Genomic DNA, 26613 nt, shown 5'->3' on the forward strand with positions numbered 1-26613 from the left:
CCAAAACTTGTGGTTTTTAAATTCACAGTAAGAATGACAAGTTAGGTTTGCAGGGCACTATTTCTTGGCTTGTGTATTCAGCATAGTAAGCAAGCAAGCAACTTTCCTGAAAGGTTTGAAAATGTACTTACTTTGTTTATTTTCATATTTGGCATGTCACCTGCTGTTGGGTCAAATTTTGGATGCTTCATATATTTGGATGTTTTTTTTCAGTTGCGCTCTAGGGAGAACACTAAGAGGTGTTTTCAATGTTTCTGTCTCTTTGTGGTATGTGTAATACTAGAGCCTGACCTACTGACCCTGACCTTGTTGCATGCAGCAGTTGTAACCCTGAACAGGTCAAAGATGCAGTGTGTGTGTGAAAATATGTCTGACTTAGCTTGCACTCCTTGCTTTTATCTGTGAGAGATTCCAAACCTCAGGTCAGAACCGAGTCCTGATGGTGTGGCCACATGGTTTGAAGGCGGCCAGTAAGGCCCCCTCCTCTCGGCAGCAGAGCCTCATTCTCCACAGCCCTCCACTAATGTTTTCCATTAGCTGTGAGGCACATACACAGGCTTACCTGAGCTTCAGCCCCCCTACCTGGCTCCTTCTCTCCTCTGGGAGAGAACAAAGGCTCTGTGATCCTCATTACACGCCACAGTGAAGATTGAGCACAGATGTGGGGCCATTTACGCTCAGCCCAAAACTCTCTTTTACAGCCACATAAATTCATCAGAGTCCGTTCGTTTGATGTTGGTAGAGAGCAGTATACGTCACGGGATTGACAAAGTATAGGACTTTGAAGTCTTGCACAGATAATTCAGGTATTTTGAAAGGTTATTGGATTAAATCCTTGCTATCACACCTAGATCACATCTCTTACAAGTCTGAGCAGAGGAAATCTCACTGCTCAGCATTGATTATACCCTTAACGTTTTACCAATTAGGAAATGTTGAAACCAAACATTCACACACTGAGCGTGCAGCTGACGGGAAGGACTTTTCCATCAGTGCTACTAATGTGTGCAGTGAATATATTCAACTGTGGGAAATTCATTAGCCATGAAAATACAGTAGATGTGATAGATGTGTTTAATCAGAGAACCTGGGATGAGTGAATGTAATACTTGTTGGAATTAAATAGTGCCTTCTGTAATACACTGCAACAATAGACCTTTGTGTAGTTTTACAAATGGAAAGTGACTTAAGGGCGTAGTGGGGTCTTTCAGGGGTGGTCTTCCTTCATTAGAGCTCCATACAGATTTAGTACCCTTGTGGGCAGGTGATATGGGCCATGGCACCACACTGTGTTCACAGTAGCACTGAGAGCACATGGAAAGAGATGAAATGTGGAATAAAGACCCAAGAGGGGTCTCTCCTACTGGGCCCTCGGGTGTCCTTGGAAAAAATTAGTTTGAGTCTCTCAGTTTTTGTCATTCACCATATAAATGAATGTATCCTCTGGGGATCGATAAAGGCTTTCCTTGTTAACAGATCTTTTATTTTTCGGCCATCAAACCCACATGTTTGTGTGGAGCCCCCGGGAGCAGCACAGCATTCTGAGGTGATTTTTGCTGGTCACATGATGCACACTTGCCCAGAAAGACTTTTTCCCATTTACTGTCAATACAAAAGAATTTTAATGAGCCTCATAAACATCTACTATAAAATGACTGAAAATGAAGTATCAGTAAATTATACCATACCCTGCTTGTATGCAGGGAGTCAGCAGGTCCATGGTCTATGTGTGCATGGTCCGTAGGCCCAAAAAGTCTCAGGATGCTTGAAAAGTTTCTTGGCATGTGAAGGAGGCACCCAGTTCTCTCAGAACATTTCTGTTTGAATCAGTAGACTGGTGCAGATGGAGGAGGTGCAGGAGCAGAGTCTGCGCTCGAGGTGGCAAAATAATGTTTAGTCCCTCCACCCAGCGAGTGAAAGACATAGCGAGCTACAACTTAGTGACATGATTTTAAAAATAGTAGAATAGCTAATGGGAAACGAAGTTGAAATAGAAACACTGCACATTTTCTTTAGATGATCACACTCATCAGTTTGTCCCTGACCCTGGACACTGTGTTTTTTAATGAGCACAGAAAAAGAAGTGGGCGTAGCCACTGTGACGGCACCCATTGTTTGAGGACTGCCATTTTGAAGTTTGGCATTTTGAGCGTCACCATCTTGCTTTAGGAAACAGAAGTGATGTTGATTCTGCGAAGACGTCTGCCTCTGATTGGTTAGTCACAAGAGAGTCCCACCCTACAGAATACCCTGCTTTATGGTCTATTTTGCTCTAAATGAGATCATCACTCACAAAATGAGCATCACGTTGTTTTGAAGAAGACTCAGAACTACCGCCTGAGACCATAAACTCATTAGGAAAACGTTTACTGAGCTAATAAATGAAGAGCCCATTCGAAAGAATGCAGGATTCAGGCACTTCTTCACTGGCTTCACTTTTCAGACCATGAAGCTACGTCCACTTCTTTTAGACACTCTGTGTTAATGATGTAACAGTGTGCACTGTTTAGCAGTGCAGAGCTCTGCTCAAAGGCTCTCATATCTTGTCAAGTGCACATAGTGCAGAGGGAGGGGTGGCACAGGTGTTATTTTTTCATATTAGGAAGTGTGCACGGGATGTCCAACAGGACAATTCACTTAGCATGTGTTTTTAGTGGGTGTGTTAGGGGCTTTTACAATACCATTCACGGTCACAAAGGTGTTATTTACCACAGGTTGGTGCTATTTGTGCAAGGTGGGAACAATGTAATCAGTGGATCTGCTGTCAATAGTCGTGCTTTGACAATGCACATGATGACCTGAGCTGCTGGAGTGCAGGATGTAATATATTCAAAGTACTAGATTTGCAAAATTTAAAAATATGGTGTAAATACTACATTACCACACACACATTACACACACTTACACATCAGCTGGAATTGGCTCCAGTGCCCCCGCAACCCTCAAGGATAAGCAGTATAGACGATGGATGAATGGATCATTTATTAGGGTCTTGTTGTCTAAGATTCCACTGGATCACAGACCACTTTAAGTTGTCAGGTCATGTTCGGTCAAACATTTATAAATGAGAAAATGGGCAGATTATATTTGCGGTTACTAGTCTTGAGTTCAGCTGCCTTCTATATAGTGTGGAAGGCCAAAGTGTTTACTATTGAATAAATATACATACTTGTGAAATATGTAATCGTATGAATAAGCTATGTAAATAGATTGTTAAATGAATGTTTGTGAGATAAATGAAAAGTGGCTTGCCAGGTGAGCGATTCTTATTGGACTGAATAATGGCTACTTTTGGTCCAGTATGCAGTAATACACCTGTTAGCGTGAGTGACAGCACTGCCAAAGTTTGTCTAAATCAACCAACTAGAGGCTACTGCTGCGCATGACCTCAGTGCACGGACACATGTTTTATTCATTTCCCTCAGCAAAGACTGCTAATGCTGCGTACCAAGCTGGCTGAATCAGTAAAGGGAGATTTATTTACAGCAGCAGCTGGTTAGTTAATTCAGAATCCCTTCAGCGTGTTGCTGTAGCTAACAGGAGCTAACTGGAAGGGAGCATGTGATTGTGATAAGAGGTGAGAGGGCACCGTCAACACCGCTGTCATGAAAAGGGCCTAATGCGACGTTATGAAATAAAACGTTGACAATGAACTCCTGTCAAACTCTTATGAACGTAAGAATGAGTTAATAACATTTTGCAGTGAGTTATGAGTAATGAACACAAATCTATCTCAAATATTTGTACAAATTATTGTTTCCTTCACGTAATTTAGTTTTAATATCGTATTATTTATTCATTTCCTATTGAACTTTGGGCACCAAGTAGGATGGCTGTTTTTTTACACTAAAATGTAACAATGAGACAAGTAAGATAACTCTGGTTAGAGTTTGGGTTAAGGTTGGGCAACTTAAACAACTGTATTTATGGCAGGGGCGAGGCTATGGTTATGCTTAGGCAACTAAAACAATTTTGGCTAAGGTTAGGGAGAGGCCTTGGTTATGGTGAAACAACAAAACCTTTAGCTAGAAATTAAAACCTGACTCACAGTGTGTTCTCGGTAAAAGTCATGAATTAAAGGCCAACGTATCTGCCCATCCACCACCTCGACCACAGCACCCTTACTGTACTTTCTGTCCTGCTATTTCAGTGTCGGACTGCTTCCTGTGTTTTGACTCCACACCGTCCCTCTTTGGAGGGAAATCACATCACACTGAGTTTCTGCGAGAGTGTATTTGCATTTTTAGACAGTTGTCAGTTTTATAAAAATGGTTAACAGAATTAGATTATTAGGGTTAAACAGCAGAATCTGAGAGGGGTCATGTGGTCATTCTTATGATTATGGTCACTTTCACGGCCCTATACCTTTTTCAGCTCTCAGTTTGACCTGAAACAGTTCCTCCATTTGTTGCAGCTGTACGCTCACTCCCTCTCTCTATACTAACAGTATTGTGAACGCTGTGGCAAATCCAACTTGAATGGAGTCAAATACGGATGAGGAGTGGCAAGCCCTTTGATTATATTTTCCCACTGGATTATTTTTACTTGCACAACACGGCTCATTGACAGAATTGCAGTCTTTGCTCTATTTTAGGCCTCTTATTTTCTGGTTCTTGGTTGGGCTTGCACGGCAGGCCGACCAATGCTCAGGTCCATTTGTAGCCTCCATGACCAGCAACCTCCCAAGGTCAAAAACGCTCTCAGCAGACGGCCCCTTTCTCCATACTACATTCAAAAAAAGATCTATTTTATTTGTCTGCAGTTGACATGACATTTTGTACCTATACATCAAGTGTGTCTTTCAATGAATGGATGAAAACACCATCAAAAAAAGGACTAGAGAATCGAGAAGAGAGAAGAAATCTGTAGTTACATTTGATCTTTGCTTTGCACCGATCTGAGTAAATCTGAGGAAATATTCTTCATTATACGGCGGATCACTGACAGAGGATTTTCAGAGGTACATACAGGAGTGAATACTGTCTAAAACATCAACAGTACAGAAAATACATTAATACGATCTGTCAGTCTATAGAAGGAAGGCAAACGTGGTTTAGGCGAGCTTAATGTTCCTGCCTTTTCTCCCCATGTGTCAGCAGCTAAAGCAGCAGCGTTGCTACCATCCATCCATGCATTGTCTATACTGCTTATCCTGAAGGGTCGTGGGGGGGGGCTGGAGTCAATCCCAGCTGACATTGGGTGAGACACAGGGCCGACACATAGAGACAGACAACCACTCACACTCACACTCACACTCATGCTTACGGCCAATTTAGAGTCCCCAATTGGTCTGCATGTCTTTGGACTGTGGAAGGAAGCTGGAGCACCTGGAGAAAACCCATGCAAGCAAAGGGAGAACATGTAAACTCAGCAGCAGTGCTAACCACCACCCCATCGTGCTGCCCCAGCGTTGTTACCAGATCTTTAAAATGCTGTTACAGCTGATCTCCCTGTTACAAAGCTATTGAATAGGCATTAAATATATGGCGTAGGCCTACTCAACTCTGGCTGCTGTCACCCATAGCTGGAGTGACCCATGTTAGCATTTATTGTAGGCAGCGCCCTTTGTGGCCGTTGTGATTACGACAGAGCATCATCTTTTCCTAAACACAAGTGGTTTGGATGCCTAAACAATGCAATTGTTTCTCAACGTAAGCACATGATTATCACTGTTACCATGGCGACAAAGGTCCAGTATGCCTGTCGCTGTTACTTTCCTACAGTCACAGTGTTGGGAGTGTTAATAATAATCGATAATATGCACCTTCTGGCTTGGTAGGTGCAGAGGGCCCCATCTGAAGCCTTCTAATGGTGGTGATACCAAGTGATAACGGGCCAAGCAATAACAAGGGTTTCAAGCAGCTGCATGTGATTTCCCTGCCCTTCATTCAGCAGGGTTTCATGCTGGCGGACCCCACACGGCGTTAGGAGCTGAACAGTTGGTGGTGAGGACAGTGAGGCGATGCCAACCCGCACTGTTAAACTGCCCACAGATTATACTAATTATACCACAGAAAAACCTGACACAGGGATTCTGTCACAGTGTATGGCGGATGACGAAAAAAGATATTAAAGGTTATCCAGTAGCACCTGGACCAGGAAATCAAAATTGAGAGGTAAAGCACTGGTTTCTGGCTTTCATTTATTCCTTAGCAGCAAGTTCTTCAACAAAAACTCTTTCAAGCTCATTTCCAGTCAACACGTGGCCTCCAGGTGCTCCATCACAATTTCCATCTGCCAGCTGTCAGACAGCCTGCCTCTGAATACCAACCAATGCAGAAAAACATGACAGCGAGACCAAATACTTATCTGTTTCAGGATTCACAGATTGAAGAGAGGAAAGTCAGTCTGTAATAGAAGTCAGTCAACAGTGGATTAGTGAGCTGACACTGCAGAGATGCAAGAATCTACGTGAAGCAGTTGAAGCTCTCCGGCATCTGTGTGGATGCATGTGACAAATCAACTATTTCCTCCTGAGGAAGACAGCGCTGACTGGAGGAATTTCAGAATTGGACTGAACCAGTCAGAATCATACACTCTAGTAAATACATACAGTGAAATATGAACCACAGACCTGGTAGAAGCATCTGCTACAGGTATTGACTAAAAGACATACAGTGGCTATAGTTTAAACACGTGACCTGAAGAGTCTGGCTACTGACTCTTCATGCCATCACATTGGTTCCTAAATAGGCCTTTTATGTTGGTGTAAGTATGTTTCCATTTTTTAGCCACTTAATTTTCACACAAAAGTCAAATCATCCATCCATCCATCCATTTTCTGCCACTTATCCGGGGTCGGGTCAGGCTGGCAGAAGGCTAAGCAAAGGTAGTCCAGAAGACCCTCTCTGCTGGACGATCCTGGGCTGTTTCCAGGGTCTCTCACGAGCTGGTTGTGAAAAGCTCCAAAGGAAGGCGTTCAGGATGGTCCAGATCAGATGCCCGAACCACCTCAACCGAGTAGCTCACTCTTGAGGTGAGTCCAGCCACCCTACGCAGAAAACTCATTTAAGCAATCTTATTCTTTCGGTCGTTACCCAGAGCTCATTGCAGCAGGTGAGGGTTGGAGCGCAGATCGACTGGTAAATCTAAAGCGGCCCGCTACAACGGCAGCGTTATTGCTGACGCTCCAGCGATCGGCCCGTCGATCTCGTAGTCTCTCCGCTGAGAGACAGAGTGCGCTGAAGGTCACAGTCTGGTGAAGCCAACAGAACCACATGGTGTGCGAAGAACAGACGACCGGTTTTGAGGTCAATTCAACTGATTTTAATTTTTGCCATGTGCTCTGTTGCATAATCATCCTTCTGCTGACAGAATCTAAAACTGCTGTTATTTCAGTGTCCGACTGCTGCAACCACAGCCTGCGTCCAGATTTGGGTTCACCCAGTGAGGTCAACCTGAATCCTGCTCTGTCATCCAGATCTTCATTCATAATTTTCAGGTTTTTCTCTGGACTCTATGAGGGGATATTCCTGCGAGGCACATACTATACTGTGTTTCAAAGACATTCATTTCATCCAAGCTCCTGTTATCTAGCAGGTGAGCTTGTCCTCTGCTGTCCACTACATTACAAGAACAACCCCCATATTTCAATAGCGACAACAGTACAAATCACACTCATTGGGGATGGGATGAATTTTTGCCATATCAACATAATGGCTACTTTTTTTTTTTATTTAGCTAAATCAAAACATTTTACTAAGGTTTGGAAACATTTGAGCGACAAATGAGGGCGATTATGCAACTAAAACACTTGGTTATTGTTCAGTAAAGGTCATCGTCTTTGTCACATACTGAAAGAGTCAACAGTGACCTGCAGCGTCAGAGAAGAATGACAGTCTCCGGTGTCAGTGGTGTGCTTTGTACGCCCAAGAATCCACCCTGATTTCCTCCCTACAGCCTTTTACTGTAAGAGCACGCTGAATGTGAAACAAATTCAGGCGCCTTCACAAAAGGAAATGTCCTGCAGAAAAACATAATTGATTACTTGCATGCGACAGTGTTGGGCTTCAACCCAGAAATACGCCATGTTGAGTCTGTTCCCTTGTGACATATTTCAGATCAGCACAGATCAGGCAGCACAGCTGGAGAACAGCAGCAACTAGTGAAGAAGAGTCTGAAGTGTCAAACGCAGTAAGAGGGAATTTAAAGGACCACTGAAATAAATACCTTTGTTATAGTCAGCTTTGATTCCCAGTAGCTGGTGACCCATAACAGATGTTCATAGCATCCATAACAACATACCTGTAACAGAATTTCAAACTGTGCTTGATCGCAGCAGCAGACTATAATTTTATAGGAGTCCATCCATCCGTTTTATTCCACTTGTCCACTTTCAGGCCCTAATGGTGGCCCAGTCCCCACTTCTTCCAGCTCTACCTACACAAGGACGCATCCAGTTAGCACCTTAATCCGATGCTTGAACCATTTCTCTTGGCTACGTTCCACAGAGAGGAGCAGCAGTTCCACTCCAAACACCCTTTCAGCCGTCCAGAGTCCTCACTTCCACACCAGGAAATTAGTTTTAAGCTGCTTGTAGCCACAATTTCCTTGTCTCTGACACGGCAGGAGACTGCAAATCATAGGTGAGAGCTGGAACATTATGGCAATCACACCACACTCCCATCTGTTATTACATTTTTGATATCCATAATAGTATTCCTCCTAGTCAGAAATGAATTCTTCTGGTAATGAAAAATATCTCCAATCCCATTTTCACTGGTAGAAATCCAGCTTTGATTATACTAGTCATAACAAGGTTTCAGATATCTTTAAACACATGTAAGTGTCCGCTTTAACATTTTATAACTAGACAGATATCTGTAATTCATTTCTTTCTGGTCAAAAAGAACATTTCAGACATCCACAGCGACATTCTCCCTGGGACGACACTTGTGCCATCCACGTGTATCAAGCTTTTCAGTCTTCAGATATTTGTAATCTAATTGATACCAGTCACAACTTAAGTGAGCTATTTTTGCGTTCATTATTATCTATTTGGATGATGGATTTGGTAAAGATCATTCAGAACATTTGTTGGCATCTGCAGTTGCATTGTTTCTACTCATAATTCTGATTGTAGAAACTGTAGAAAATATATTTTTACTGTAATAAGAATAATCAAGATAAATTCATCAGTCATATCCACATTGATGTTTCTACTAGTCACAATGTATTTTGGATATTCAAGATGACATTATTATCTTATCTGGAATGGTTTTTCATTTTGGACATCTTAAAATTATGACTAGTAACAATTGGATTGTAGATATCTGAAATGGGAGTTTATCTTTCTAAGAACTCCAGATATCACAGTGACGTTGTGGATATCTGAAATTGAAAGCCTAACACACACAAATGGCTAAATCAACGTCTTTCATCCCAGACATCGACTGTATATAAGTGTCCATATCCGCTGTGACTCACTCATCGGTTTGTAAGCCACCATTTTTTGAGGCCTGGAGTTTGGCTCTACGTGTGTCGCCGTCTTGGTTTCATGGCCGTCACCATCTGTGTGTGTGCTCTGTGGCACCTGTAGCCACACCCACGGTGATGTCACAGCGTACTGACCAAGGTGATACGTTAGACCACAGCAGGTCCAAAAATTAGGACATTTAGATGGTCTTCAAGCAACATTTATATATCTGAAAGAATCTACTCTGGTGAAAGCATTGGCTAAATGGAAGATGTAAGCATTAACAGGTAAAACTGATTATAGGCTTTCAACAGTCAGCCTTTGAAAGTTAGCTGAAGCCAGTAACGACAACGTGATAAAGTTCGGGAAATTTCTGCCCTTGATCTTGACTTTGACGCTGGCTGTTGCAGACGGCCTATACCTCTAAATGAGAGTTGGTCACGGCGTCTGATGAGATGTTATCGGTGCCAAGAAGCGAATGCATAGTAAAGGGTGATGAAAAGTTTTAACCTGAAGCCTAACACGCAGACAAAGACCCCACTCATTAAGCTGAGAGCGGGGATCTCCTTGGCAACCGCGCCGTGTTTTCATGACACAGCCGCGCACAGCAGCAGACAAGGCAGGGGAGATCAGCGATGTTGAGCAGCGGTTCTCCATAAACATTTATTTGTTCTTCCGAGGGAACTCATTAAACACGGCAGACTCTTTTGGCCCGGAGCAAGCTAATTTGTTTTGACATTCCTAAAAGCGTATGGCGAGAGGGGAGCCCCACTTCCCTCGTAAGCTGCCAGTTGGACAGCTGGAAAAAAAACTTGTTAAGATATTATACTGCTGATGTGCAGCATTTCATACAGTCTGAGCAAGAGTTTCTAGTTTCTTGGCTTCTTCGCAGTACGAGAATCTTATGAGCTTTACTTCTAGTAAGTTTAGACAAACAAAAGTCGTAATGCATGACATCATATGAGCTGTAAACACAGGGATAAATTGTGTAGGCCTAATCCGTGTTTGTTTTAATAATGAGGGATTATATGAAACTGACCAACATGAGGATGATGAGACATCAGCATGGTTTACAGCACGGCCTCTGCAACGATTAAAATGTGTGTTCAGTTTAGTGCCACGTGTTGCTTTTCATATTTAACCAAATAATTTAAAATTCTTGCCAGATTCAGACATCACTGGAGGTCATTTAGAGGTTCATTTTACACAATTCATTTTCAGGGACAAAGCCCATCACATTTCCTCAAAGACTGATGACAGTGGCACAAGAGCAAAAACAAAACAAAAAAAAAGTTAACTTGAAGTCTGGCAGAACGAAACAATGAGCCAAAGTCATAAGCCAGCTGAGTTGGATGATAGTTTTCTGTGGATTTGTCAAAATAAGTGACACCTTTCACACCACACACAGACGTTTATATAAAAATAATGATACGGGCAGCTTTAAAGCTGCTCCACAAAACTATTCATACACAACAGTATTCCAGATCACTAAGTACATGCAAGAAACAGCTTCCAGGAAGGCCAATGTGTCTGACAGAAGACCTTCTGGTAGTAGCTGGCGCTACAAGACTGTTTGTGATGTCAAGGTGGGACATTTCAGGGCATTTAAAAAAGAGGAAGACGAAACAGAGCGAGACGTGCTGCAGAAACAAACGGCTCTCCGCAGTTGATTCTGTGAGCTACAATGTGGCTTAAGAACAAACAGATTAAACACAACACTGACGATGAACTCCTCCTGTGACGACAAAGTGTTACTTAACATGGAGGCTGACACGCTCTCCTCTCGTGTCGTGAGCAGCACACGCAGCCCAGTGCATTTTTTTTGTCAACAGCATGTCAGGGAACCCGAAGGTTGGGTTGATGAATGCTGGCGCTCCTCATTCTTACACGCAAACAGGGACGAATGGCATCTAATGACCTTCATGGGTATGACATGCTCTTTAAAGCCGTTCCACAAGCATGTTATCATACAGCGAGTGACATAAAGCCCCAACAATACAGTGTGAGTAGCGACAGGGTGTGTGCCATAGGTTCAAAGAGATTTCACAACCTGATAGCGACAGTGACGCTGCCACTGTTTACCTCCACATTCACATTCATCCAAGTGACTCTGTTTCCTCATCTGCCGTACTGTAACACTGTTATCCACAGGTTTCCCATCTGTGGTTCTCCAAAGTGCAGCTCTTAGATGGTTTGGTGGTATGATTGTCCCACTAGTTTTCTCCATGTTGCATTTGCAAAGCCAACAACAACAGCCTTGTTGAGGGCAGCCATAGATGGAATAATAGGACACGGTGCTGCCACAAGGTCAATTATTACTCTTTGTATTCTGAGTGTTTAACCCATGAAGATTTTATATTTATAAAGGTCCATTATATTATCTATTAGTTCATTATCATTTGTCATACATGTGTTTATTTGTACTGTTTGTTCATACTTGTTGCTTTTACTCTTTTAATCCTTTAGTATTTAGGATGGGGTTCACTGATGACACTTGTTGGTTTTTCTAACTAAACGTGTTGCTCATTTACTCCTGACTGAAAAATACTTATGATTTCAAAGCACTATAACAGTAGAAGCCACAGCACACAACTGCAGTGAGGCGATGCTGGTGAGTGAAAGCTGCCGACAAAAGGAGGAAAGTTCACTTCACTTCATCCACAGTTTGACAGTCAGCTGTCACACAGTCACATGTCGGCCTCTCCGGCCTCAGCACTACCGCCGCTCTCCGTTTTGAAACACCTGTCTGCCCCTGCTGTCTGCTTTCATAGGGCTGCACGATACGGGTGGCAGATAAACCAAGAGAGACATAACAATAACATCACTAAGTGTGCTTTCAGTTCCATTTCCAGTTACACAACCCTGGGAAACTGATTGTATTGAACTCTCCTCTTTAACATAAAGTAATTACATAGCAGCAGGGGAAGACAAAGAGAACTGAGTGGGAAAGAATTCTAAAATGCCTGCAGCTCATGCACACAGTGCTTCGTATTGTGGTTGAAGAGGAAGAGATCACCTTGACTGCAGCTCCATGTTTATAGCTCATCGCTGCCATCTAGTGGTCAGCTGCAGCACTTCAGCGGCGTGAAAACGAACTGAGCCTCTTTGTTTCACTCAACTTTATTTTTTCCACATTATTACAACATTTTTTTCTCCTCAGAAATGCATTGCTTGCATCAGCTCTCATCGACATCCAGTAAGTGTTGGGATGACACAGAGATTAGTGCACAGGAAGTGATGTTCTACTCAGTGATAACACTCTTTAAGGTGAACTACAGACGAACTGTGTGTGTTTTGTGTGTGTGCGTGCGTGTGTGCGTGTGTGTGTGCGTGTGTGTGCGTGTGTGTGTGTGCGTGTGTGTGTGTGTGTGTGTGTGTGTGTGTGTGTGGGCGCATGCCTACGTTTCAGTGCATGGAGGTGATTGTTTGGTTCATTGCATTTTTGTGCAGCTATTGCCATCAGGTTACAATGTGGATAAACATGATACATGTCACATAGAACTTGCATATTGAACAGCTAACCCCCCACCCCAACCCACCCCCATACAGCGATCCACCTGAGAACAAACCAACACGCCCACACAGATCTGCTTAGATTTGTCAAAGCGCAGAAAGTAAAACAATTTTGAGGAGGAGAGAACAGGTATTGCTGTCGCATGATACAAAGTGTGAGCAGGAAGTGGGTGAAAGGGAGCTTTAGACCGTTGTGTGATGGTAACCAGGAGGAGGTGCAGCACAGGCAACGAGCAACACTGCTTCAGCTCAGGTACACTGATATGTCTGGGGATCCAAGTCACAGCTTTCCTACAAAAAGTGGTGCGTAATGACACGTTTGAATCGAGGTAAATAAAGAAAAAGTACCATAAAATACGTCTTTAGTCACTATCATGCAGTTGCATTCGCTGCCATTTATACAGCACAGAAATCTGAACAACAGCACACACCGAAACAACTGACGCACGCTGAACTCACTGTGTGGTTTGTGCAAAGTTAAAGGGAAAATCCACACAAAAATAGAATTTCCATTTGCAATTTCTTAATTTTGGATGGTCAAAGTCAACACCTTCAAACCTTCGAAGACAGCTGCAACAATGGCATCACATGACTGTTTGTGGGGTCGATTCCTGGGCACCGAATAACTCAATGGACCCTTGTACGTGTATCTGAGATATTACAGATGGGCGACAAGAGGAGAACGTGAATAAATGAGTGTAGAAAACATAACAAATGCCATCACAGTCACTAGATCTCTACCCAACTGAAAACCTTGTTTGGAGATTTTGGAGAAGTTTAACCTGATTAAGGGGCCCAAAGCAAAGGTGAGCTGTGGGCCCTCCTGCCCCCATTTCCTCATATATAGATACATATTAAATATATGTGTTGTAGTTTTTGAATACCCATCAAGTACTCTATAGTACTGGCATACTGCCTGGCTCCAGGTTTGCTGTGTGTCAAGTAGTTTCTAGTAATGTAATGAATAAATAACTCTAGTCTAGTAACTTTTAAGAACTATGTTGAACTAACTAAATAAAGTACTGAATCTGAATGAAATTATAAAGATGATAAAACAACATGGCCTCAAGAGTAAGTAAAAAAACTGCATTATCTTGGAGCCCATCAGCTTCCATCTGATGACGATTTAGCCTCTGGGGGCCGGGGGCCAATGTTCTGGGGCTTCCAGTGCAGCCATCAGATATCTGGATAACGGATATCTGGGCCGAGACTTCCTCTTCCCGTCTTTGCTGAACCACATGAATGCAGATATTTTGATTTTAAAAAAAAGCCAACTTGTCGTCAGACTATAGCTGATGGTTGGTCTCTTTTACTCTTTTACTCTCCACATAGACCTTTCACCTGGATGCAACCCAAGCCTGCTCAAACATGATTGGTCAATACCACCCACGCTACAAATGGAAACCTAAACACTTTGGATGCCAAGATTTGTCCGTCTGGTCTACAGCTTCTGGGTTCATACGCAGATTATCTGTTTACAGAGATAAGCAGGAAAAAACTAGTTTGTACGAGTTCGTAAACAACTTTGAGAGAGACTAACACTGTTGGATGGAACCTCAAACCAGTTCCTACAGTCAGTCAGTCAGGTGTGGAGGAGGTGAGTTTCAGATGGTTGTTCTAAAGCCTTTAAGGCCCAAATCTTATCAGTTGAGATCCCACTGTAGTGTTTATAGTACCTAACAAATTTTCCCTTTAATTTGTCACCCATCTGTACATCCCTTTCAGACAATGAAGGGCATAATGTCCCTGTATCCTTGAAAATCGCTGACAGAGCCGTGTGATTGTCCCATTATTCGCTGCCTGTATGTCTCGAGGTGACATCATCAGTGCAAACTGTCTCTGCTGCTCAGCTTAAGGAGAAACTGGCTCAAGTTCACACTATAAACTGAAGCGGCACAGTGTTATGGAATTCCATATTTAAGATGGACTTTCCCTTTAAGAGCAACCTTTCTCCTGACAGATACAAACACTTCAAGCTCCCATCAGTTTGTCCACCTGATACATCAAAACCACTATTTCACAATATTTGACAGATCTGACATGCTGGTAAAATCCATGAGACCTACGGCTCTATCATTACACCGGTTCTTTCATCTTACATCATCTCCTCATGTGCTTTTTCGTTCTACGTCAAAGGCTAAATCGCATCCTTCACGACCTTTAATGATCTTCATCCAGCCGGCATCAGTGTTCCTGTTTCCACTGCAGATTGGTCACACAGATACACATCTTCGTACTCGCTACCCTCATACACAGTGACTAGATCCAGGACCGACAAACAGTAAAGAACATTTTGAATTCATACCACTTGTATCTGACTGTGTTACAGCATGCAGGCTTCAAACAATGTGTGTTTCCGCTTGAGAAAGCCGTCATTCACGTCAGTCAGTGCAAAGGGGCAAAGCTGCCGCCTTTGTGGCCCCTGGCTTTGGAGCTGGGGCCAGCGTCCGGAGAGGTAGGGGAAGCAGGGACATCAAAGGCCGGGTTGGGAATATGCAAAGCCGCTCGTTTGCTTTTCTTTGACCGAGTCTTGGCGTGGCGTGGAGGAGAGGTATCTCCTTGGGAACCGGCGGCATGGCGGGCTCCGCAGCTCGTGGAGAGCTCCGGTGAGGGGTCAGAGTTCCCCGCGGGGCTGCTGTCTGGGCAGGTATGAGCTGTCTGAGGTTTCCCCTGAGGACATGAGGTGGACAGGAGCGGAGAGCGAGTGGCCGACTCCAGCAGACCTTTAGTTCCCTGTGTGCACTGGGGAGGCACGAGAAAGGGGAAGAAAAAAAAAAGACAAGAACTGATGAGACGAGCCAGTGAAGTTAACAGGGCCAACAGCAGGGCGGTAAATCACTTCAGTGAATGCAGCAACAGCTGTGCAGGTTGAGTCAAAAGCAAGCTGGGAGTGCAAGCACGACACGACACGAGCGGCTCGGAGCAACAGATCACTAATGTTTCATGTATGTGCGCGGTAGACCTCGGGAATCATTACTGATAGGTCTGTGAGCATTGTCTAGTTGGATACAATGTGGTACAAAAACGTCTAAAAGCCTGGACCCTACGCTTCCCATGATGCAGTTCAACTGTGTACTACGTTAGAACCTTCCTGCTTCACATCAGTGCCCACATTTTTCAAACGCAGTGCCCTTCGGTTTGTGACGAAAGCTTTCCGTTACCATGACAGGCGTCTAAAGCTGGACTCATAGCGGACATGAGGGGTTAACGGGAGTCCCGCCATGTTGGATTTTTCTTTAACTTCGTGTCTTCACCCGCAACACAGTCCACCAGCATCAGAAACACAAGCAGCCAGTCACGGGGTCTTGCAGTCCCCACATGGGATCAGATTCTGGTTTTAAGCTGCCAGTTCATGTGCAGTTCTGCCTGTGGTCACAAAAACATCCAAAAGTCATGTTGTCAGTAACATTTCTGTCAGTGTGAGGGCCTCACCCTGCACTGCAGCTGATTTTCTGGCTGCTTAGAGCAGCAGATGCAGAGCAACATTTTAGCGATGGTGTGTCGTAGGTACTGTAATGTCTAGGACAGGGAGGGGAAATTTATTTGTGTAGCACCTTCAAACTACAAGCAAATCGCAGCACTTTATGTACAACATAAAGGCATTGAGACAAGATATAAAAGAAACAAAAGGCAACGTAAAACAATTTAAAGAGACAAATAGGAATTTTAAGTAAAATAGATAAGAGTAAGGCAGATTAGACAGTAGCGTAAAGTTACATTGCAGCAAGAGATGAATAAATAGTCCCAGATTTAACATCATTCAGTGGCAAATAGAAAAGTCTTACGCCGTGGTTTAAAAGAACTGAGAGTTGTAGTCTTGTTTCTGTTCACTACCTAGACGCTAACTTGGTTGTACTGCTGGTTGGTGCTGGGCAGGTCATGTTCAGTGTTCAGTGGGGTTTTTTTTACTAAAAACATCTGCCTGCTGTTGCTTTCAAACGGAGCTGATGTGAGTGCAGAACCAAAACAATGAGCTCAAAGCAGCTAGACTGGTCTGAAGGCACCTGCAGCCGCTCCTCTTACGTTAGTCACCTTTTCCAGTAGTTAACATTAGAATATCGATTGGTGCGGCACTGAACACTGAACACAGTTAAGTGTAAAACGTCCCCCCCCCAGAGTGAATAATGGATGAACTTCAGGAGCCTTGGGAGTCATTTTTGTATTCAAATTTAAAACATCACCTGTTAATCAAGGTTCAAACTCTGCCAGTTCACTAGTGATTGTGTGAAAAGCTATATAATCCCTCAGTTTAGACAGCAGCAGTGCTTTCATTTCCAGGTCAGTCCAGCCTGGCTGTCAGCATGTCCCCGAAGACAAGGACACGTTTCAGCAACACTTTCCACTTTGACTTTCACAGTGTGCTGGAACTGTTGGAGCCAGAACCACACGTACATCCTGTACCGCGGCACACGGCGTATTCAGCATGGCAGCGTATGGATGAGCCCATGCAGCAGCGCAGCAGTCGGCCAAGAGGACATGCAGACGCAGCGGTGGGCGCAGAGACCCTGCACTCGCTTTCCCTTTCAGTCAACAGGCTTACCAAGCTCAGGCATCACTTTTCCTGCACTAACAGTAGCTAATCAGCCAGCGCAGGACACAGCAAAGTCCAGACATTTCTCCTCCTAGTGTTGGTGGCAGGACACAGGCACAGAGACAGACCACAAACAGAACAGCAAGTTAGGACGGGGTGAACACACACACACACACACACACACACAGGGAGCGTACCGACACCCTGACAGCATGTTAGGAGCTTTTCCTCCCGTGGTCGTCACAGTTATAGTCCAATGTGTGAAGAGAGGATGGACCAAAACAAACAAAATAAACATAATAATGAAACATGAGAAGAGAGATGATGAATAGCACAGATAGAAATGCATGTTTTATTAAATGTTTACATTTCAGATGCTAACAAAATAGAAATGTATTAAAAAAAATCAAACGAAAAAGTGGAATAAAGACACGAAGGGAACTGAGTGGGAAATGATGCTGATCGTCATGAGGCGTCACGAAGACTTTGGCACTTTGAACTTTTGCATGCAGACAAATATGACTGTTGACATGTGACAGGAGAAGGTGAACGAGGAAGTGTTGGTGCAGAAAAAGCTTTGCTCACAGCTTCCCAGCTCTAATTGGCTGAATTCAGACGGACTATTTTTACACTCACTCACCAAACCCAACTCAACAACACCACTCATCTCAGACTGGAAACGCTACGGCAGCGTGCGCACAAACAAAGCTTTCATAGCTGTCTTGTTATTCTAGTGCAAACAAAGACGAGCCGTTTGGCTTCCAAAATGCCAAACAGCAGCTCCTCCACTGCGTGATGTGAGAATCCTGAGACTGCAAATCTACCGGTGCCGCGGTTAAGTCCTGTCAACAAACGTTGCCGTACAACATCCTTTTATATTCGCTGCTGTCATAGAGAACAGGGGAGTGAAGAGGAAGACGACGAGAACAGAAACAGCATCTGAGTCTTCTTACAACTGTCTCCCTCATAAAAACACCCTGAGTTGACGTACTGCATTAAAAAAATAAAAAAAAATGTAGTAAATCATTTTTTTATTTCAAAAGAAAGATGTCAGTAAACTGGATTTGTTCGTTTCTATGAGGTAAACATGACGAGCTGCTCGGGAGTGCATCAGCTGCCTGGAGCCTGTGTCTAAACTCAGACTAACACATGTTAGTAAATCACAATTACAGAAATTACTCTCACTTTTTCTAAAATTGGCTTATTTGCCTTCTCCCCCCAAACTGAGGTAAAGGATCGATGCGAGCCTTGTGTCTGTGCTCTGATGTAAGGATACTGAAATAACACCATTTTTATCATCATAAGCAGCTTTTGTCTAAGACTGCCTTCCTTGGTCAGGTGTGACCGTAGACTGTATATAAAGATGGGCGACACTACGTCTCCCCAACAGTGAAGCGAAGACGTCACCATCGCCCCCTGGTGGCTGGCTGCAGCCCCCTCCGTGGTAGCACGAGGGACATGGGCTCGATTAAAAAAAAGATAATAAATAAAAATCAAAAGTACAAGTCAGATCACTTTCAGTGGTTCTTATCACTTTTGCTGTATATTCAACTGTTTGGTTTCAATGAGTTATTAGATGCTGTGTGACGTCATGATTGACAGCTGACCCGACATTGAGTCGAGCAGGTGTCTGAGTAAGACTTTGCCCCCCCCCCCCATCACACTACTCAGATTTTAAATGACATCGCCAGCGCAATATGGCAGCGCCCACATCCTGGATGGTTTGGCTTCATTTCTGTACAGTGGGAGGAAATGGAGACGAGTCTTTATATACAGTCTGTGAGTACGACCAGTAGTTTGTTGTGATCACCACTAGCAAACCTGAATAGATGCTGCAGTGTAACGGACGTTACACTACTTGTGCTGGTGTCGCACTGTTTTTAACATCTACCATTACAGCATCATTAGCACTTGTGGTCCCAGTGGTTGTTATTTCTCTATCCTCCCTTTTAATAAGTCGTGTTATCCTTGCATATGCTAAGTTGTTGTATTTTAATGACATGTGAGCCTATGACTGTAGTGTAAATACAGAGCATGTGGGGATTAACCCGTACACCACAGTCAACAACAGGCAGCAGACAGACGCTGGATCTGGGCCACAGCAGGCAACAAGGCTTCTGTCAGGCAGAGGAAGAGTTTTGGTGGGAGTTGGGGGGTGCGGGCACAAGAGAGGGGGATTCCTGCAAGCCAAAAGCCAGCTGGGAGGATCCTCCTACCACATTTATCTCGCTTTTAGTGGCCAGAGTGGGCAGCTCGATGTCCTCGCCAGCTGTCTGGGCAGATTCATCCGCGGGCAGGAAACCTCTCCTGTCGATCAAGCTGAAAAAAACACAAATAAAGTCATTGGGTGGGTGTGTTCCTATTTTAGTCTCAACGTCTTGTGTACCCTTAGTGGTGGACTAACACCAACATCGGGCACGTAAACTCAAAAGGTGAGTGAACATTTTTGAACAACATGTAGATGCAATGAGTCGTCATTTTGCATACAGAAAGTCCTGTTTTTTTCCCTGCACATCTCAAAGACGAGCACAAGCAGCTCAGAAACATCTTTCAGAATAACACAGCGTGCTGGGTTTGGGGGACAAGCTAAATTTAGTATTTATTGTTAATTTGACAATTTAAATTAATCAAGGCTTAGAGCCAGACACAAAAAAATGTAGTGACAATTTTAATAATGGATTTGTGGTCAAACATGCCAAACACCAAACACCGTCTGGTTGATTAATCATATGACTGAGAATCTGGCTCTGGGCTACTCCTCATCATTTACAGATGCATTGTCATGGCGACCTATGGTTCACCTGTCCAATCCAGCCAGTTACAAGCGTCTTCCATATTGATTATGTGGGTGAGACAGGCCAACGCTTACTGAGTTCACGTCTCAATCATGTGTGGACTCCTTCCGTATGTGAGACTAACCTGGGGGGCATGGGTCCACAGAGCACAGTACAACAGTTGATAAAGATGTTTCTATGACTGTATGGGTTGGTAACGTCTTCCCCACTCTTCCCCGACCAGGAGCCTTTAATCTGAAACAGACAGGATATAAAAACATGCTTATTGTGCAACATTTTGCGTGTTTTGATATATTTTATCACAAGATACCAAAAAGAAACATCCACAGCTCCTAAACTGTGTTGTTGTAGTTGTAATGCAGCACATTCAACTCAAGGACAGCACTCACATCTTCATTAGTGGTCAGGTTGGAAGCAACCAGGTACGTATGGAAGCCTGAGAGGCCCAAGATGGACCAGACTGAGAAGAAACAGATCACCAGCTCCACTGCAGTGACAGGCTGGGTCAAGGAGAATGCCGGTACATTGGAGGAGAAAGAAACAAATACGGCGTACGTACATACTGACAGTGTTCACTGGCTGAAAAATCTCAAACCGCTTTGTGTAAAGGATATCTGCCTGGACTCTCTTGCAGAGCAAACACCAGGCCTTTTCCTCCTTGGGCCCCTGAAACAAAGGACGAAAATAACACTGAAAGAGGGCTCAGACTCTGTTAAAGTGTGTAGTCATGTTGGGATTCCCCAACCAACAGCTGCAGTTACTTTTCTTAATGTAGAAGCGGTAACACCAGAGTCAGGCTCTAATATTTTAATTTGATTCTAACCCCTTAGTGAGCAGGGCCGTTGGATGAAATTAAATTTCAACAGTCTGGCATTCTTTACTTGTTCCCATTTGGCCAGCCACCTGACACTTAATACAGTCACAGGTAATAATGAAACACTATTTATATTCTTCTTGTCAGACCTCACTGCTCTAATGTGGTAAATCCAAGCCAGACAAAAACAAACACCAAGTCTTTCTGACAGGCACAGCTTGACCCAGGTGTGTTAGCGGTTATCAGTGAGATCCTCATTCTTGAACCAGGGCAGCAGCACATACTCAGCGCTAGGTGTGTGGTGACGCAGCCGAAGATGAACGCCGTCAGGAAGGAGAGTGATACGATGAAGGTGTAGAAGAAACGGTAGTTGCGTTTTCCCACACAGTTCCCCACCCAGGGGCAGTGGTGGTCGAATCGTTCTGAAAGAGACGATCAGACCAAAAGGGGAAGTCAGAGTGGAACCTTTAGTTGAGGACATGTGCCGGTACGTCGCTCGTGTCAGTCCATCACTGAGTGCAGCGCTGCTCAGCGTGGCCCTGCGAGGCCTCTGTTCATTATTTATCACCGGGAAATGTCACAGTGCCAGTGTGTGTCCACAGCTCACCTACACAGTTGTCACACAGGCTGCAGTGGGAGGTGCGCGGAGGCCGGAACATCTTGCAGGTGAAGCAGTACTTGAGCTTCACCACCTGCTGGTTGATGAGGACTTCCTTGGTGCGCGGTGGAGGCCGATAGCTGGTGTTCCCAGTGTTGTCTGCGGAGGAGAAGGTAATCCTGATTCACTGAGCTATTGGTCTGAAGAGATAATTCATTATTATCATTTAAACACCTGCCATTTAACAAATCTCCAACCTATGCTTCATGTACACACTCACATTATATTTAAGCACAGTAGCAGCACCCTGAACCTGGCTTACCTGGACTGAATGCACTCGTTACTAATTACATCTGTGATCAACATTCCCTGCTATGAAATGCCAAAGTGTCTGCTGTAAAACAGATTTACACCATGTCACAATTCCTTACTGCATACTAATTGTATATCCTCAATTAGTGCTAAGTGCTATGCTACACTGTGCTATTTAATAAGTGGAATGCAGACGTGTGTCAATCAGACTGCTACTTTTGAGTGTTGTCTGAAGTGTTCCTGAATCTGTTTCACTACCATCCACACTGTGGGACAATACTAAATCAGCACACTCAGAAGTATTTTTAGTAGCGTACAGACTTATTGCAGCAGAATTTGTTCAGTCTCTTTTCGAGTGTGAACACATGCATTCAAAACCTGCTTAGAATTAGTATGAAATCGGGATTATAATTCCACAATTTACACATGCTGCGACCTTTTTAAATGAACTTTCAATGGGATCAGTGATCAAATTTAGAAACCAGTTAGAAAATGGAGTCAAATAAGCATTTCCTTAAAGACAGAGCAGTTGGTAAATATTCAGTGCTTCTGTCAGAGTCTTTGCTTCCAAAATAGCAGGAACAACAGCAGCACAGTTGGGTAATATGAACATCTTACATCACTGCTGCCTAAACTCTGGGCATGAGTGGGAGTTAACAAGGTGCACATGCAGCCAACTTTAGATGTTAAGGTCATTACAGTGCTAAGTATGCCATATGAGAAGGAACAATACTGTTGGCAAGACTTACAACTGACAGTGAACATAACTCATGGACTGCTTTTTTCCCCCACAGACTGTGGTGAAGAAAGAACAGATTGGTGTAAAGGAATCTGCACAGGAGCTGGTCAGGAGGATTGCAAATCTTTCAGTCCAGACTTTAGAAGTCAACGGGACTCATTCCTTCCAAAAAAAACTGCTCTAATGGCTGCCAACTGACATTCATTATACCGAGTCAAGTGAGTCTTTTCAAGGAATCTACTTAGGACCTTTTTATGTGTCAAATGTTCCACTATCCATCATGATTAAAATGAACTGGCAACAGAATGACTGGTGACTGCTCCATTAGACTTTGCCTTATGTTTCGGTTTCGGAGTAAAATAGCTGACGCTCGCAGAAAAGTGCCTTCAATCGCAACTGTGAATTGTGCTGTGAAGCTAAATAAACCGCGTGAAAGCTCTTATGACAGTCCCACAAATAGGATGTCCTTGAAGTTTGACATAATTGAATGCCACTGAACGGAGGGTAACTTATAAAGAATTGAGCTGAGCATAAGCAGTTTGAGTTTTAGGGATCAGATTTCCTTTGGGAAATATAAAGGCCACATGGAGCAGTTCTGGTGCCAGAGGTGGTCTAAATACAGTGCCGTAAACTGGGGGAAATACCAGTCAAGGGGGGACACAATGAACACTGAAATTGTAAGATATCAAAGTCAAAAGCACTTGAGACAACTATATAGTTGTGACGCCAGTTATAGCTGAGCTGGCCCTTACCAATCTGTTTTTCAATGTCTGCAGCCTCATCTGGCGTCGCTCTGGGCAGGATGCCGGGGTCAGTGAAGCTGGTCTGGAGCAGGGTGATGACCACAAATACAAACAGGCCTCCTCCAATAACGGGTATGCAGCTGGTCAGGTGTTTGACCAGGAAGGGACAGCTGTGACACAGAGCAGCCACAAACACAGAGATTATGAATTATCAAGACACAGTGGCTGCACCAAAGGCTAGAGAACGACTGTAAAAAAAAAAAAAGAAAAAAAAAAAAAAAGCCCCATCTCATACAACTCAGCCTACTTTATTCACCCACCAGGGGATCTACTTTAATTAATATTCAGTGCCTTTAATCACCATCTGAATCCCTGGAGAGAGGATCCACTTTTCACTGCCCTGTGACGGATGAACTGTAATTCTCATATCCAAACATCATTCCTTATTATAGTACATACCAAAGCTGCGAGAATAAACTGAAACGTTAATGTACAACTACATCAGTTATTCACGCAGTTTTTTAAGGCCAAATAGAGAACTGATGTGTATATTTTTGTAAAACATTTCCAGACTACATCGGGAAATCTTGCCTTTTTTAGTTAAATTCCGTATTAGAGGTATAATAACTCGTGTACAATAGGAATGAGTATCTTGGATGAATCATTAGGACCTGCTCTACGGTTCGGCGTAGATCTGACAGGAGTCAATTAAAGTAACTGGTCAATTTAGAGTCAATTTGCCTCCTTATGGACGCTGAGATGTACTGGTATTTCGTCCTTTACGTATCATCCCTTTGTCACAAGGACAACGAGTGAACTCGCAGGTGAAATGACAGAATGGTAGACTTTGGTTAATATGAAACATGAACTCACTCAAATATAAAGAATAATCCACTTGTGACGAGAATCAGGCCCAGAGTGAGGGGCAGGACCCCGCTCTGCCGGGCCACTATGATCCGTCCATCGCAGTAGAAGCGATTCTTTCCGGGGAAAACTTCCCACTTTCTCCTCGGTCCTTTCGGCTCCTCGCTCTTGCCACTGTCGTTTCCATGGTGAGGCGGGGGGGTCGGAGTTGGAGTCGGGAGTGCATGCGGGTCAATTTGCTGATACTCGCAGTTTTTCATGATTTATAAAGTAGTTTGGGTGCTCTGTCCCAATTCGGACAACCGGGGCATTCGGCCATGGACCGGCGGCATCACCGACGCCCCAGTGTGAGGCAGCTGAACGGGGCAAATGTCGTCATCCCCCGTAGAAAACAAGCTAACCCTACGACGTGACTACGGGTGTCCATGTAGTAAATAACCCGAAGAGCCCGTGCTCCGAATGACACCCCTGTTACTCTCCATGCCTCCTCATTTGTTCCTCCTACAGTCCATCTCCGGGAAGACCTCGTATGAATTCATGCTGTGAGCCGCTGGTCCCCGTTAGCCTGCTAGCTGTGCCACACTGGCGGCCAGCCCAACCAGCTGCGGACCGTTAAACATCAGCCACCCTACACACGGTCACCGCTGCTAGCTTGTTCGCTAGCTCGCCTGGCTCATAGTGGCTAACATTTTGCTAATCTCCAGGGTTCCTGTGAAGCACTAATTTCTCGGAGCACTAAAACTTCCTCATCACTGATGCATAATTATCTCCCATCAACAGTCCCGACACCTTCGTGACTGGTCTCTGTTCGCACCGCTGCCATTAGGTCTTCAGGACAAAGTGGTCAAAGTTAAAGGAGAGGTTTGTTTCCGGTTATTATTCTTTCAAAATAAACGTCTCATTGGAACGTCACCGTTGCATCGTAGGTATGACACTGACGGAGGCAGTCACAGACATGAATGACCACACAGAGTGTTGGTGAACCTCTCACGCTTTCATCATCTTCATTTCTCTGTCTGAGCGTCACATTTCCACAAAATGTCAAATGTGAATAGTTGCCAAAAAATGTAATATCCGGTAAACGTATCGGCCACTGTGGTTAACTTGACGCAGGTTCGTGCGCAAGATAACAGGTGTTATGGCGAGTTCTGCCTGCCTGAGTGGAAACGCGCAGCCGGCGCGGGAGCGCGCACAGCTGGAGCGAGCGCTCCCAGACCCTGTAAAGATTTTTAAGGCAAAGAACTGTTTAAAAACGACATTTATGGGCGATTCTACACAATCTGAATTCTGGTTTATGAACGTTTTGAGTCGTCAGTGCTTTATTAGACTCAACAGAAGTAATATTTCCTAAATATGATTGGTTTGAAATGTGCATTTCTTAGTTAGAGGCTTTGGTGCTCTTCCTCGGCAGCACTTCAGACAGCTGAAGCCTTCTGAGATGAGGTGTTCAGATGCATGAAGGGAATCTCACATTGTCACATTGTTGTCACATTCACAGTCAAAGCCAATCAGCATTTGGTTCCTGTCACAGCCTGACCTGAAGCGACCTGGCTGAGTAGTAAAGGGGCAGAACTGATTTAGTAGCTGCTCAGAAATGCATCCGCTATTGTTTCATTCAGGAAGATCGTACACAGGCCATGCTGGTGGTGGGACTGTTTGATCCTAAAGCGTCTGCGGAGATTCTAGATTTGCATCCCTCAAGTATTTCAGCCGAGATGAGTGTTATATGTATGAAAGGCTGTTTAAACCATTTCACTTCCAGATGAATTCTTTTTTTTTGCCTGCTCAGAAATGCATCAAGAATGCATTAAAGTGACATCGATTAACATCAACAGGATGAAACATCTTTTTTTCAGTGTTCTGTACTGTAGCCCACAGATGGAGACGTTTTAATTGTAGTGAGGATATAAATGTGCACGGCCCCTTATTGTGTGTAAACTGTCACCAGCTGGGATGATAACATGATCATATATCCAGTCAAAAATAGAAATATCCTCATCCAAATCTTCAAAACAGAAGTAGATAGCAGCACTCACAAGTGTGTGAATATGAAACTGTAAAGTTTGATAATAAGTAAAGATCAGAAAGACCCAGCAGGACTGAAGAACCTGTTGATGAACTGGCATCAACAGTCCAGTGTGGCAGCTGTGTCTCAGCTGGAGATGCTACATGTGATGTTCGACACAATCACGTGAACCTCCGAGAGTTTTCCTGCCTGCACCTCATTTCTGTCTGCAAAACTGAGAATCTTAATGTGCGTCTAATGTCCAATGGTGTGGCTAAATATTA

General features: G+C 44.0%; 1 protein-coding gene across 1 annotated transcript; it reads right to left on the reverse strand.

Annotated features, from left to right (window-relative positions):
* Positions 1 to 15313: 15313 nt before the first annotated feature.
* On the reverse strand, positions 15314 to 25020 carry zdhhc18b (zinc finger DHHC-type palmitoyltransferase 18b). Its single transcript, XM_070846506.1, has 9 exons — positions 24334 to 25020; positions 23470 to 23630; positions 21676 to 21825; positions 21353 to 21490; positions 20869 to 20920; positions 20644 to 20746; positions 20379 to 20488; positions 19676 to 19778; positions 15314 to 15670 (listed from the first exon to the last, which is right to left on the reverse strand). Exons 1-9 carry the CDS (start codon positions 24582 to 24584, stop codon positions 15314 to 15316), a joined length of 1425 nt encoding a protein of 474 aa, XP_070702607.1. The 5' UTR covers positions 24585 to 25020.
* Positions 25021 to 26613: the final 1593 nt, after the last annotated feature.

Source organism: Pempheris klunzingeri, chromosome 16 (genome assembly GCF_042242105.1).
Source record: "Pempheris klunzingeri isolate RE-2024b chromosome 16, fPemKlu1.hap1, whole genome shotgun sequence".
NCBI lineage: Eukaryota > Metazoa > Chordata > Actinopteri > Acropomatiformes > Pempheridae > Pempheris > Pempheris klunzingeri.